Source organism: Puma concolor, chromosome E2 (assembly GCF_028749965.1).
Source record: "Puma concolor isolate L17-30 chromosome E2, mPumCon1.1.hap2, whole genome shotgun sequence".
In the NCBI taxonomy this organism is placed as follows: Eukaryota; Metazoa; Chordata; class Mammalia; order Carnivora; family Felidae; genus Puma; species Puma concolor.
The window spans coordinates 39779699-39794993 of NC_141681.1; the positions used below are offsets into that span (position 1 = coordinate 39779699).

Consider the following 15295-nt stretch of genomic DNA (forward strand, 5'->3'; position numbering starts at 1 on the left):
ACAGAGGAGACTGAAGAAAACTAAGAGGTGTTTCCATCTCTCTCTGACCTTTTCCTGTCAGGCAGCTGTGCTGAGGGCCTGACCTCTTCACTAAGTCAGATTTTTAAACAGTTTCAGGTCCCCCTCTGGCTTCAAATATTTTGAAAGGGGAAGTCTGTCCCCTAAATCCAGCAGGGCTTTGGGATTGAAATACCACAAAAACCAGGTCTCTTTGCTTTCTAACCCTACCCCAATTCCAGTTTGAGGTGATTTTGCATCAGCTCCTTTCTCCCAGCCACTTTCCCTTATTTTATACCAGAATGGACTCATACACATGTAAACACATAGCTCTTAGGCCTGGAGCTGCTTCCCCAACACCGAGCACAGGTGAGAACACGGGAGGGGAAGCGTGGGCCGCATGAACACATGCTCCATGCAGCTTGCAGTGATTTCCCCGCAAATCTTTCAAATGCCTCAGGAATTGCCCCTTAAATACAGTGAAGGAGATCTCTTAGGACCTCCAAAGACCCTCCTCTTCACTCAGACACTCCATCATGAGAACCCAAACCAAGCTTTCCTTAGTCGTTCAGCTGAGAATGCAACTTCTTCAGGGAACTGGGAGAATCTATAATGTTACATTTCAGAGATCTAGGATCAAGGTAGCCTTGAAGAATAACTTTCGGATTTTGAAAAAGTTGAGAAACCTGGATTTCAGAAACTGTTATTTGGCCACACATACTAAGTGTCATAGTCCCTGCTGCTCAGATTTCTAAATGGTTGGCCTTAAATTGACTGGGAGCACAGTGCTATCTCTTGACCAGAGGGACTGATATATCATCCTCCTGTAAGCATTAGCTCTTTGATTCTTGTAGCCAGAGCACCCAATTGCCAGCAGAAAAGGGCTTGCCTAGCAGGAATGTCCAGTGTTAGCAGTGGAACCTGACTGCCTAGTCTCCTGCAGCACTATTAAGCCTGAGGAATGATTGCTGGTGCCACTATGTCCAGGTCCCCCACCACCAACACTCCCAGCTCCCCTTATCAATCAATATGCCACGTTTGGGCTAGCATACAGATCAAAGGCAAAGCAGGGTCAGAGAAGTTCTTAATCTTGAGCTTCAGGGACTGTGCCTGCAGCTGATGCAGGTTTATGAGAATGCAGATCATGACGGCTGTCATCTCAAACTGTGGTCTGTGCCAGGAGCTGCTTTAACAGGCATCACCTCACTCTATGCCTTATTGGTGTTTGTTTATAAGGCAGGTCCTAATTTTCATAGATATGCACTTATTTAATGGTAGTTGAGGCTTAATCTTTTGACCTTAAATATGAAACTTTTCTTGAATGCTCAGCCTAACAGTTTGAATGTCTTAAAGCAGCAATCAAAAGAAACCTGCATAAATAGAGCAAAATACTAACTGTAGAACTTAAAAGCACACGGATGTTCATTGTAGACTTCTTTCCATTTTTCTGCATATTTGAAGTCTTTCACAAGTTGTTTGGGGGGGGTGGGGCACGGAAGATCACTTGCAATGATGCTCTCATTGACTTCCTATGGAACCTTCACAAAGCCACCAGTGGGAAAACACAGGTGTAGCCATGCTTGAGAGTTTATCATTTATAGCTATAAAAAGAAAAAATTAAGTCTTATTTTCTTTGAATAAAATTTAGAAAATAGACAAGAATCTCTCATAAGCTCACTTTCACTTATACAGCCATGAAAAACTTCCTGTATAGGGGCACCTGGGTGGCTCAGTCGGTTAAGCGTCTGACTTCATTTCAGCTCAGGTCATGATCTCACAGTTCTTGGGTGCAAGCCCCATGTCAGGGTCTGCACTAAAAGCAGGGAGCCTGCTTGGGATTCTCTCTCTCTCTCTCTCTCTCTCTTTCCCTCTCTCTCTCTTTCCCTGACTCTCCCCCTGCTCACGCTCTCTCCTCTAAATAAATGTTTAAAAACAAACAAAAACCTTCCTGTATAGCAGTATGTCTTTCCAATCCTTTTTGTGTACACATTTAGTTTTGTGTTAATATTTTGTAACCTTTTTAAAATTGGAATCTGTTTAATGGCTGTGTGGTATTCTAATTATTAAGTTCTATAAACGTACCATACTGTAGTTCCCAAACCTATTACTCAACAAAATCACCTGGGAATATTTTTTTAATACAGATTCTTGGGACCCATCTACTAAATAAGAATCTCTAGAGGTACTAAGGAATCTGAATTTTTGAAGCTTACCCTGTGATTATAAAGCATTTAATTAACCTACTTAGTTAGCACATGCTTCATTTATTTAATCCACTACTGTTGAATATTGAGTTGTTTCTGAGGTTTTGCTATTATAAACAACAATCATAATAATATAAATATCTGTACAGACAGGTGTCACTCTACATACATAAACAATTATTTCCTGAGGATAATAAAGTGGGTTTTAAAAAAAAATTGTTAACGTTTATTTATTTTTGAGAGACAGAGCACAAGCAGGGGAGGGGCAGAGAGAGAGAGGGAGACACAGAATCTGAAGCAGGCTCCAGGCTCTGAGCTGTCAGCACAGAGCCCGAAGTGGGGCTTGAACCCACAAACCGTCAGATCATGACCTGAGCCAAAGTCAGACGCTTAACCGACTGAGCCACCCAGGCAACCCTGTTTTTGTTTGTTTGTTTTAAAAAAGATTTAGTGATCAGGAAATTATGAAGTAACTGCAGTTCTGAGAGTGCTCATCCCAACACAAGCACAGAATTCCATGGAAGACTGGCAGTCATCCAAGGATGACTGGACTACTTGAGAATGGGTCAACTGGGAGCTAAATAATCCTAACACCCCTAAAAAGAAGCTCTCAAAGACAGAAGTCTGCCTTCTCCCTTATCTCCATAATCACAAAGGTCCTGCTCAAAAGGGCCCCCTTGAGTCTACAGCACAGAAATTGGCTCTTACTATCTTCGAGTGTCTCATGATACTATTTTAAAATTCACATTTAGTAGTTCATATGGTATGGATCCCCAAGAATAGTTTCTTAAAGTTAGTCCCATAAACTCCTAACTATTCTCAGGCATCTTCAAGTGCAATACGTTTAAATGCTGTGTTTCCATTTTGATGGTAATATACATATATAAGGTTCAGGCTCACCATTACAAGCCACTGAATTTCAGGGCCTGCAGTTTTAGGTTTAAGATCAAAATGGCACAAGGTAACCATCCAAAAACAAATCAATGTTTCTCAAACTAGGATCTGTGTACATAAATTCTCCGGGTTCCCTGAGAATTTCTTTTCCTTTAAAAGGACTTTATACCTCACCCGAAGTTGAAATTCACGGACTTAAAGTACAGGGACCATATTGCTCAGGCCCAGCACTCAGCAGAAATTCATCCTGCACACCAGGTCACTTCTGAGAGGTCTGCATCAGGCCTTCCAAGCCACAATTCTTGGACCCTTCTCCAGAGCAGTAAGAATCCTTCCTTGCCTTTTAACTTCCTGACAGACACTAGCGTCTCAAGAAAACGTTCAGACTATCAAGCCCAGCCCACTCACAAGTGTTGGGGAAAAGGAAGCCTGGAAATGGGAAGTGACTTAAAGCGAGATCACACAGCAGGACAAAACTATAACCTAAGCCTTCTATCCCAACTTCAGCGCCTCGGTTAATCTGTAGAGAACGCTGATTAAAGACTCCAACGGACCTCATTCCCACCATTGCCGTCCTCCCCTGGTCCCCAACGTCCCCGCGGTCCTCTTCAAGTTGGCTCGCCTCGCTCTACTCCAGCTCTTCACAAGCAGTCCACAAGTCCTAACCGCAACCCCACGGCTTCTGACCTTCCTCCGTCTATAGGATACGCAAGCTGAAAAACCTCCATACAGGAGATACACCCTTAGGACCAGCAGCACCTCTCGCCGCAGCGGGGCCCGCTTCCAGGCGCATGCGCTAGCTTAGGTCGACGCGCGTCCGTGACGTCACGGGCGACGCCATCTGACAGCAGCCCTGCGCGCCTGCGATCCCAGCAGAGTTGGATCGTGTCCGTCTGGCGATTTAGCGTGCCTTGCGAGCTTGGGCACAAGAAGTCTCTCCACCACAAACTTTGGCGAGAGAAGTTCTGATGGCCGAGGGCTGCTGAAGAAAGTGAAGAAGAGTGAGCGACGCCCGCAGGAAACGTCATCAGAGCGCACCGGAAGCGGCCCGAGGATGAAGAGTAAGCGGGGTGCAGGGCCTCGAAACTGGGGTGGGGTGGGATGTAAGTGGTCGGGGAGTTGGTGCTAGTGGGTGAACAGGGTCACTGCGAAGTCCAAACGGAACTGGTGTGGGAATTGTCCTGCCTTACATAAGTGAAACTGAGGCCCAGAGTCCCGGTTGGCCTGGCTCGGTGTCTGAGCCAGGTATTGATGTCAGAGCTGGCGGCAGGTCCCCCACAGGGGCCTGCTCAATGGTGTGTGGTGTTAAAGGAGGGCCCAAGACCTTACCGCCGACTGGGCCACCGCCTCTCTGTCCACTGCCTCCCACTTGGTGACGGTGGTTAGGGCCCTGATACTCTTTACGACCTGGTTTCCCCTTCTGTAAGGTACTGGTAGTGGTATCTGCCCAGCCTTCCTGATGTTCTGTGAACGACCCTTGTCAGGTGGAAAGCGTTGGGAGCATGCTGGGGAATGGTACCGCTAACCCAGGACTGGGGAGTTGAGCAAAGGATAGCAATGCCAAGGAGGGGAGCAAGCACCCAGGGGAGTGTAGACACCGTTACAGCTGGTCTTTGGCTCAGTATTTTCATTTCGATCTGTGCCACTCCCTATCTCTGTTACCAAGTTACGTGTCTCAGATTATATGAGCTGCAATTTTCTCATGTGCATAATAGGAATAATAACCACTTTAAAGGATTGTTGGGAAAATATGTGTAACTTTTAACCAGGTACATGGCAAGTAATGAATGCTGGATAGTCGTTATGTATATTGCTTCAGAAAAGACTTTAATGTCTAAACAACTGTGGCAGTTGAAGCAAAGTCGTTCCTGGGGTGCTCTTTAGAAATAAGTTTTACTCCCATTCTTCCATCTGAGGGAGAGCCAGACTCTGAATATAATATAATATAATATAATATAATATAATATAATATAATATAATATAACATAATATAACATAATATATAACACATTGGTTTGCTTTTTCATATGTACTCAAGGAAGCGTAAGGGACCTGGAGTGAGATTGATAGAGCATTGTGTAAACCATATTTTCTAGTCTTTTGACCCTTAAACCAGGCCTTTGTCTTATTCTTATTCCATTCACACCTGTACTCTGTCCCTACAGCCATCTTTTTATTCTTCAGGCAAATTAGGAAATGTGGAAGTTTTTAGAGGTCAAAACCACATTGATCAATATCTATTTTGAGCTTGAATAAAGACCTGTATTTTATCAGTTTAGGACACCATCTATTGTATGATACATCCCAATTTCATAGATGTTAAAATGTGAAAAATCTTTTTTTTAACATCTTACAGTCAACAAAGTGTAATATTTCCTACCATCTGCATCCTGGGACTCTCTAGTGTATAACTTTTTTTTTTAAGTTTATTTATTTATTTTGAGAGAGAGAGCAGGGGAGGAGCAGAGGGAGAGAGAGAGAGAATCCCAAGCAAGCTCTGCACTGCCATTACAGAACCCAACGTGGGGCTCAAATTCAAGAACCATGAGGCCATGAGCTGAGCTGAAACCAAGACCAAGAGTCAGATGCTTAACCAGTGAGCCACACAGACACCCCTCTATCATATAACTTTTAAATGAGTTGCTTCATTAGACTTCTAGAGCAACTGTTCAAGCTCCTAACCAAGCTCCTAGTGTGGTCTGCTGAACTGCAGTAGCATCTGAAACTTGTTACAAATGCAGAATCTGGGATTGGGGCCCAAGTGTCTACATTTTAATGAGATCCTAGAGATGCTTACGTAAATTAACAGTTGAGAAGCACTGTTCTAAAGCACACCTTCGGAACTTCTCAGATGGGTGGTCGGGGGTGGGGGGGAATAAGAGGCATCCAAGAAAGCTTTGAAGCTGTGCTCTTTATAGCACCCAATCTTCTTCTATCTCTAAGTAAGCATAGTTATTTTCATAGTTAGAAAAGTCTTTGCTTTATAGCCATACCCAATAGGAATTATCATTTCTTATTTGTTTGTTTGCTTTAATCCCCCAGGTGTGATCTACCACGCCTTTTCTCAGAAAGAGGCAAAAGAGTTCGATGTTCAGGTACTGTGCATGGCAGGAAGTCTGGGAACAACAGAGGTGATGACAGAATGGCTTAGTACTCCAGTCTTGCTTTAGATGTCCTTTCCCACATCTTACTCCTCGTCTTTCTAGTAGATGTGTTAGGCTCAGCCAAGATCTGTTGTTCTGATGGCCTGTTTCCATATGCTGGCCTCTTCTTATCTTGTTTGGTAAACGAAGACTTCTTAATCTTGTGTCATCTTTCACTGTGCCGAGGTCACTGGACTATGCCCACCTGAAACTTGGCGAAGTGAGCACTATCATTTGACTTTGTCACTGTGCCCCCTTTACTCTTTTTTTTTTTTTTTAACGTTTATTTATTTTTGAGACAGGGAGAGACAGAGCACGAACGGGGGAGGGTCAGAGAGAGGGAGACACAGAATCCGAAACAGGCTCCAGGCTCTGAGCTGTCAGCACAGAGCCCGACGCGGGGCTCGAACCCACGGACTGTGAGATCATGACCTGAGCCGAAGTCGGCCGCCCAACTGACTGAGCCACCCAGGCGCCCCGATGTGCCCCCTTTACTCTTGAAGAGGGCAGGCAAATCACGTTTCATAAGTGGAATATATGGATTATATTTGGATGCTGCACACATGCTTTGTCAGTTTGGCAGAAGCTCCACTGGTGACTCCTCTTGAGGGAGTTAACATGAAACCAAGATTTTAAAAGATTGATATCCCTTTATCTGGCTTCTCCATGAAGAGGGACTACTTAGGTATTTAAAAGAAGCAAATAATTGTCCTCTCACAGTAATAATGATGATGATCATGAGTCTTTAGTTAGTATCTAAAGGTGCAAAGCTGAAGCCAACTGCCATTTTTACTGTGAGCTACCTTGAGGATGAGGTGAATCACATCTTCATGCCCCCCCTTGCCCCCTCTTCTCCTCCATAAGAGAGAGCTTATTATTGACACATGAGCTTCAGGGTGTTCGCAGCCCGGTTAGTGCAATAGGGTTCAGGAGATGGCCCAGCGAAGAGGCAGGGCCTCAGTAGACAGTGCTCGCTGGGGCTGTGGCAGACCTAGGACAGAGGCACCTGAATGAGGAGTAGATTGGTGGAGCTCCCAGCTTAAGAGGCAGAGGTGTTTGGAGTTCCTTCAAGAATTACGCGTTATTTTGCCCAGAGGTCCTAAGAGCCTGTGCTAAGTACAGTGAATTGATGTTCTGCTCTGTGTGGGAGAAGTTGAGCACAGGAGGCTGAGATGCATTGGCTCTTCCTTTCCCCAAGTGGTGCAGGAGCAGACTTAGTGAGTAGCCATGACATGTCCACGGGGCCAAACCCAAGGAAAGAGGATTGCATCGTGGGTACAGTGTCAAAATTCCTACCCCCCAAGGCATGGCCCACCCTGGAGCAGCAGGTGGTGCCAGCTTCCCAAGCGTCCGATCACTTCCTTTGAGGCCATAGCTTGGTTCTCTGAACTCGCCTTCCTCTGGTCATGACTGATTAAGTGTTGTCATACGTTTCCCAAGCTTTCCTCCTTGCCAAGGGTCAGAGAAGTCTTTTCTTCCACATATAAAGGGGTTTTGGTTTTTTTATCCTCAAAATAACCTCTAAGAAGTAGGGCAGGAAGTCGAATTTTGACGTGGCTGTTTTGTGTGGCAGTCACAAATTGGCATTTGAGTGTGACTTTCGCATCTGAACAGCTGTGGGAGCTAACATCCAGCACATGAGTGGCTGTGTGAGGCTCAGTGGGCAGATAGATGGGTCCACGATGGCGTCCCGTCTGCGGTTGCAGTGCTGTGTAAGAGGGCGTGGGTTCCAGGGCTGTCCCAACCAGAGCAGTAGGCACCGTGCCACCTTGTCCCTGTGCAGCTTCCGGGAGCCCAGCAGGCCGAGGCCTTCGTGAGGGCCTTCCTGAAGCGCAGCTTGCCCCACATGAGCCAGCAAGCCCGCGAGGACCACCTGCAACGCAAGGCTGTCGTTCTGGAGTACTCCGCTCGCCGGAAGCGAAAAGAGAAGAAAAAAAAATCCAAAGGCCTCTCTGCCAGGCAGAGGAGGGAGCTGAGGCTCTTTGACATTAAGCCAGAGCAGCAGAGGTACGCCAAATCTTTCCTGCCTTTCTACGTAGGGCTGCTTAATCTTCCCTGTCTCGGCTGGACTTGGGAAGCCCAGCGCCTTTGGCAGCCCCTTTCCTCTTAAGCTGTAGGAGCTTCTCCCACTTCTGCCACAAGGGGGCAGCGTTCCTTTACCAATTCAGACCGTGTTTGGGCTTGGCTTTTAAAGTGAGACGCGGTGAGGCTCTTGCTGTTTTAGTGTTTGGCTTCCGTCCTAGCCTTAACTAATGAGACTCGTGCCATAAGTGAGTCTGTTACCCATGGCAACAGGCTGTTTGTCTTTCAGCTTTCCTAGAAAAAGAGGAACTGATATTTCTTAATATATACTCTTTATAGCTTTTAATAGTACTAGACAGAATCATCCACTGGGGTTTTATTGCCAAAGAATGTGCTGCCCACATGTTGTAGAAGTTTCTGAAAGGGACGCATCACTCCGTGGGAGGATGTGTTCCTCCCTCCAGCCGACACTGCATCTCTCCTTGGCCACGGTTCTGCATATGTGCATCTTAGGACTGGTTTTAGACTCTCACGCCAAGACCGGTAGCCAGATAGCCTCCCACATCCCACAAAACAAAGTCATTCACTTTGTCCGTGGCCCCTGTTGCAAAAAGAGCTGGCCTTTGGGTGGAGGAAGGGGCCGCTGCCTGCCCAGTTTTCCTCGCTGGCTTCTGCACCCATAGAGCCCACTTCAAGTGTGAGCCTGAGGTTCTCACTTTTCTAACCAATAGTGTCATGTAAACAGACTCCCCATGAGGTAACAGGACCAGTACTGATGACCCCAGAGGACAGCCTTTGAGGTCCTCTTACCTGTTCCCTCCCTTTGGTCCCACCGCCTGCTCAGTCACCTTCCAGACACCTGTTACCTTCCATGGGGGTGTACATGACAGCCAGCAACTCCTGTTTACTCCTGGCTTACCGGGTTCTGCTCTTGTAACAGAAGACCTCAAGTAGCAGTGGCTTAAGCAAGATCAAAGTTTGTTTCTCTCATGAAAAGAAGTCTGCGTGAGCACCACCCTGAGCTGGTGTGGCAGAAACCCAGGCAGTGCCTCCCCGGGTGCATCGTGGCTGCTCTGTCATCTGTGGATGTTGCCTCATGGTCTAAGGTGTCTGAGCCCCAGCTGTCAAGGCTGTATCTAGCCAGCAAGAAGGGTGGAGGGGCAAAGGAGGGCAACACCTTCTTCTCACTTAGCCTCAAGAGGGTTCTAGCAGTGAGGAAACTGAGGTTCAAAAGGTGAAGGTACTTGATTTTAGTCAGGTTATCTGCTGTAGAACTAGGATCTGCACCCAGCCCCCAGTGACCCAGGTCAGGATCCTTGGCATCAGGCCATGCTCTGTGTTCTCTCGATGTTATATTGCCCAGCTCATGTCACCTAACTTTTTACTTCTTTCTGACTTTGGTTCCACAGTTACAATCTTTTTCTCCCTCTACATGAACTCTGGAAACAGTACATCCGGGACCTGTGCGGTGGTCTCAAGCCAGACACGTGAGTTGCATTTCTGAAGCCTTGCCCTTTGGGGCAAAACCCAAGTCTTATGATCACTATAAATGCAACCTTAGGAGCCAGTTGGCCACAGATGTTTGTAGACCTGTTTGATCCTTTCAGAACTCTTGATCATGGTGTATGTTAAGGGCTTCTGTTTACCTCCTAGGCAGCCACAGATGATTCAGGCCAAGCTGTTAAAGGCAGATCTTCATGGGGCTCTTGTTTCAGGTAACTTACCTAAGATCATATGGTCACCGAATGCCCAAGGCATCACTCAGTGGCACCATAACTCTGTGCTACAGGGTTAGACACACTCCTTGCCATGTGGATATTTCCAGACCACCAACACTGAGAGTGGGAGACAACTAGATACCTAAGCTAGTTATGGCCACTTTTTGGACACACTCTAAATGGTCTTTGTGTACCTTTCCACTCAAGGACCCCACCTACTATCCCAGAGGGCACAGCAGCTGCTGGCACTTGCCCACAGCCTTGAACAGAAAGTCCCTTTCATCCACTTCCCCATGGTTTTAAATGTCAGCTATGGACTTACAGCTCCCAGGTTGTCCTCTCCAATGCAGACCTTCCCCTGAACATCTTTGTTCATCCTGCTGTCCTGTCCACTGGATGTAGCCACCCACATGTCCATGGGTGTCATAAGCTACACATATCCAAAACAGCTCCAGGCCTCTCCATAAATCAGCCCTTTCCCTGGGGTTCCCCATCTCTGTTCATGGTACCAGTGTTTACCCTGGCTATTCAGGCCAAAAGCCTGGGAAAGATCACATTTCTTCTTTCTTAATCCCTCACCTCCATCCATCAGCATGTCCTAGTCCCCAAATATAAGCCTCCACCATCTCCCCTGGATTCCTGTAGAAGCTGCTGACACACTTCTCCCCCAACCAGGCAGCCAGAGGGAAGGTTTTATACCAGAAATCAGACCATGTTTCTCTTCTACTTCCTTACTGTGGTCTGAAAGGCCCCTGTGACTTTATTGAACACCAGGTCTAACCACAGTGGCCTGATTTCTGCTTCTCCCACACCAAGCTTGGCCATGCCTCAGGGCCTTTGCATTTGTCCCTTCTCCCTGCCCAGAATTCTGTGTGTTCACAGACTGACTGCTTCTCATTATTCAGGCCCCTACTCAGATGTCCCTTCCCCCGAGGGTCTACCGTCACTAAAACCCTCCTCCCCATTACCTTGTTCTTTTTTTGTTCATAGCAATTACCGCTGTCAAAACACAGTTTTGTGGTTTGGTACACATTCCCCTCCTACCATTGGAACATCAGCTCCCTAAGAACAGAACCTAGGACAGTCTTATTCACTGCTGTGCCTAGCATCTACCTCAAACAGTGCCAGGCACATAGCAAGCGCTCAGTCCGCTGCCTACACTGGGGCATGGGTCAGGAGAGGTGAGGGGCTGGCTCCCTGTGGGGGCAGTTCACCCTACTCGTTGCTCGATGGCCGGAAGCAAGATTCCATTCTGGCCAGAGTTTGGGAGGTCGTGGGAAGACCATGATGGACAGGTGTCCCTTCAGATTCCATCAGTGACACTTGGCCCCTTCCCAGCAGCCTGTGGGTCTTGGTGGTGCCGGACATACCCGTGACCTCTTGGCTCCAGAGTCCTTCCCATGACCCCCATGGCTGCAGGCCCTCCAAAGGACACCTTGGCAAAGCAACCCAGAGGCTACAAAGCCACAGGCAAGGGATTGGGACTTTGACTTCTCATCCAGCTTGGTCCCTGTCGAGCTGAGGAACTTCCCCCTGCCTAGCTGGTTGTGGCTCCCCCAGCACCACAGAGGCCAAGGCTTCAAATGCCCTTTTCTTTTGCAGTCACAAAATCCAAATGCCCCTCCTATGTGGGTGTTACAGGAATCCTTCTACAGGAAACAAAGCACGTTTTCAAAATTATCACCAAAGAAGACCGCCTAAAAGGTACGTAACTGTGTCTCAGGGCGTTGTGGTTTGTGGCCTCCCCAGCTTCATCAGCCCTTTACTAGTGGCTTCAGTGGGTCAGTTTGGTCTCTCACGTCAGCACAGATTACAGATACCTGCTGACCATGCAGTCCACACCTTCAGAGGGCATCCTTGCCCCCTTGGCTCTCCCTGAGGCATCCCTGCACCCAGTCAGCAGCCTCGGCCTGATATGATGGAAGGAAGGGCTGTAGGGTCTGCCTCCAGACACCTGAGTCTACTTCTATGATGGAGACCCCCCCCCCCCACCCTGCCCAAAGGCTGCTGGTCTCAGAGGAAGGGGGCTAAGCAGACAATGGGGGGAGCTAAGGTGGTGCCTGTCCCTGGAGTGTTCCAAGATCTTTCCCTTTCTGGTGACCCTTTGGGTCATCCACTTGATGTGCTAGAGCTCACTGTTGTAGCAAAGATGGGTGTGCACCACTGGTCTGTCGAGATTTCCATACTCCTTGCCCACAAATCTGAGATTTCAGAACCACAGTGGGAGGTTTTGGTTCCTTAAATTTTGGAGCTTGGTTTTTCTTGTTGCTGCCTTCCATTTCCTTGTATTCTCACTCTAAACCTCAGAAAATGGTGCACAGGTGTCCCCAGTGAGCACAGGCCATGAGTCCATCTTAAGGTGATGTGGGAAGACCTATTTGTAGCACTTTTTCTGGGAATTTGGCTTGAGCCTTTGACCCTGAAAATTGGGTGTTGAGTTATATCTACAGTCTGAGTAAACTGGCCACATGACCGAATAATGCCCTGTGATCCTGGTACTGCTAACCTTTGTGGGTTTCCCATTTCTTATTAGCTTACTTTTTTTTAAATTTTTTTAATGTTTATTCATTATTTTTGAGAGAGAGAGACAGATCGCGATCAGGGGAGGAGCAGAGAGAGAGGGAGACACAGAATCCGAAGCAGGCTCCAGGCTCCGAACTGTCAGCACAGAGCCCGACGCGGGGCTCGAACTCACAGACCGTGAGATCGTGACCTGAGCTGAAGTCAGACCTCAACCGACTAAGCCACCCAGGCACCCCTTAGCTTACTTTCTAATACAGACATTTTAGGAATAGTTTCTGCATAAACGTGAACTTACTGTCAGGATTTTTTTTTTTTCTCATCCTTTTTCCTCCTTTGTTTTCCAGTTATCCCCAAGCTAAACTGTGTGTTCACAGTGGAAATTGATGGCTTTATTTCCTACATTTATGGAAGCAAATTCCAGCTTCGGTCAAGTGAGCGATCTGCAAAGAAATTCAAAGCAAAGGGAACATTTGACCTGTGAGCTCTTTGCTATGGAGGCAATTGTTTGTGACCCCAAGGACTGGAAACACCTGAGTGCCCGCCTTTCGGTGAAAAGATGGCCAGGCCGGTTCTAGTTATAGACCACCTCTACCCCATTAACACTGGAGTTAAGAACAATTCATCATCCGGGAAAAAACACACCACAATGAACGAAGAAGTCAGGGAATGTAGGGATGTCCATGTCTAGGTGATTTTGAACTTGTATTGCTCCCATGAGAGAAAAGACTGGCAGAAAACACCAGGATTACCACGGGTTGACTTGACTAGTGGCATTATTAGATTTTTATTTCTCCTTCATACTTTTCTGTGTTTCCTGAATGGTCTGCGATGAATCCGTTGTTTATGTAATAATAAAATATTAGTAGGCACTAATAGGCTCTTGTTGGGAAGAAACAGTCCCTCCAACGCAGCTGGTTTGGAAGGGAAGTGAGCCAGAGGCTGTGCCTGGGTGGCGGCTTCACTTTCACCCTGTAGACAGCTGCCATCAGGCACCCAATTCCCAGGGTCAGACGGTGTATCTGACATGTTGTTTTACATCACACCCACTGTCGAACTCCTTGACCTAACTGGAGTTCCCCTTGCTTTTCCAGGGAAGCAGAGAGTGAGGGGTGACGTCACAGAAGGGCTTTGGACTCATTTCACTCTAGGGATTAGAACTGGGATGGGACACGGAGGCAGCATGCCGCGTCAGGGTGTGCTTTAATGGCTCTTCAGTACTGGGAGCTCGGACCTGTATACAGAACATTGTATTCCTGTGGCTCTTAGGCTCCAGGGAAGGTAGGCTGAGGGGAAGTAAGACTGCAGCTCTGATCTACCAGGCAAGCCTGAGTCCCCAGCTGTGCCACCTCAGCTGAGCCCCTGGTTCCATTCTGCTACCTGAAGCCTTGGCTGTTCTGTCTGACCAGCCCTGTGTGGCGGTGTGCTTCTAGGCTGCTAGCTGACGTCCTTCTAGGCAGGCATGAGCAAGGACAGGGCGTGGACCAGCGTCCAGTGTTCGGTATTAGGAACGTCACAGAGCTCAGAAGGACCCACGGCCCCTTTCCTTTTGAGAAGTGGGCTTTTGCCGACCAACCAGAAACATGCCTAGTGACAAACTGGCAGCAAATCCATGAGCTTTCTCTTCCTTTACTCCAGGAGAAGCAGCTTTGTCATATGTCCCACTTGGCCTCCACACTGGAGGCGAGACACCCTAGGGAGAGGTAAACACCGACTTTATGACAGGAGAGCAGGAAGACCTTGCTCAGTGCCACTACACGCCTGCCCCCCACCAAAGGCTCAGAGGGTGCCTGCTTCCGTCTGTGTGGTGTCCTTGCTCATCAGGAAGGTCCTGAGGTGGTGTGGATGCTCTCCCCTTGCGGCCATCGCTGCCTGTGGGGCAGGTTTCAGGCTCCAGCACCACTTCCGACGGGCGGCCTGGCCCGGCGACTGAGCCCTGTGCACTAACAGCCTTGTTTTGCCACAAAAGACTCCGACTCCATGCTCGCCTGCCCAGGGCCTTACCACCTGAGAGAGCAGAGCTGGTGTGAACCCCGTGGTCTGGCTGCACAGCCATGCTTCTGACCACAGGGATGAAAAGACGCTGCTCTGAGCGTGTACGTGGTCCCTTTATTGCCCGGGCTCCCACTGAGGGAATGGCTGCTTCCCATATGAAGTGGCTCGTCCTTCTGACCATCTGAAAGTGCCACTCTGGTCACAGCATAGGTGCTATAACCCCCTAAAGCACATTGCTCTTGCCTTCCCCTCTGTAACGTAAAAGGCAGCCAACGTGTAAATACACAGTTGCTTTCTAGAAAAGTTGTTGGTGCCACTTGCCACATGAAATCTGTTTTTCATTTGGCGCAGACTCAAGTTCTCATGTGAGTGGCTGTGTAATTGGTAGACTTCTCTCCCCCTCTTCCCAAGGACACTTGACAAGAACACTCACCTGCCATGAAGCCGCTGCTGTGCATGCCTGTTTCTAGGATGCCCTGTGGTCCCCACAGCCCACCTGGGGGCCATTGGGTCCTGTGCCCTAAGGCCCATTACATCCTCCTAGGCAGAGAAGGGCCCAGGCCCGGCAGGACACTGGCTCTAAGTGAGCATCCTGATGAGGCTGCAATAACTGCTCCCCAGAACAAGGCCTGAAGCCCAGGGAAGTGGACCAGGGCTGGCCATGCTCCCACAGCTGTGGCACAAGGTTTGTCATGGAGGCCAGTGTGGTACTTTGTGGTCAAGCCTCCCATCTCCCCTGTGCAGGGGGCAGGATCCTGGTGAAGCTGAGGCCTTGAATGTGTAGGCCAGTGTGAGACACAGC

At 48.2% G+C, this 15295-nt stretch overlaps 1 protein-coding gene across 1 annotated transcript; it reads left to right on the forward strand.

The window, feature by feature from the left end:
- Nucleotides 1-3912: 3912 nt before the first annotated feature.
- POP4 (POP4 ribonuclease P/MRP subunit) lies at nucleotides 3913-13374 on the forward strand. The gene is made up of 7 exons (XM_025914602.2): nucleotides 3913-4156; nucleotides 6138-6190; nucleotides 8022-8245; nucleotides 9670-9747; nucleotides 9914-9975; nucleotides 11581-11682; nucleotides 12846-13374. The coding sequence occupies exons 1-7, from the start codon at nucleotides 4150-4152 to the stop codon at nucleotides 12980-12982; spliced, it is 663 nt and encodes a 220-aa protein (XP_025770387.1). The 5' UTR covers nucleotides 3913-4149; the 3' UTR covers nucleotides 12983-13374.
- The last annotated feature ends 1921 nt before the right edge of the window (nucleotides 13375-15295 follow it).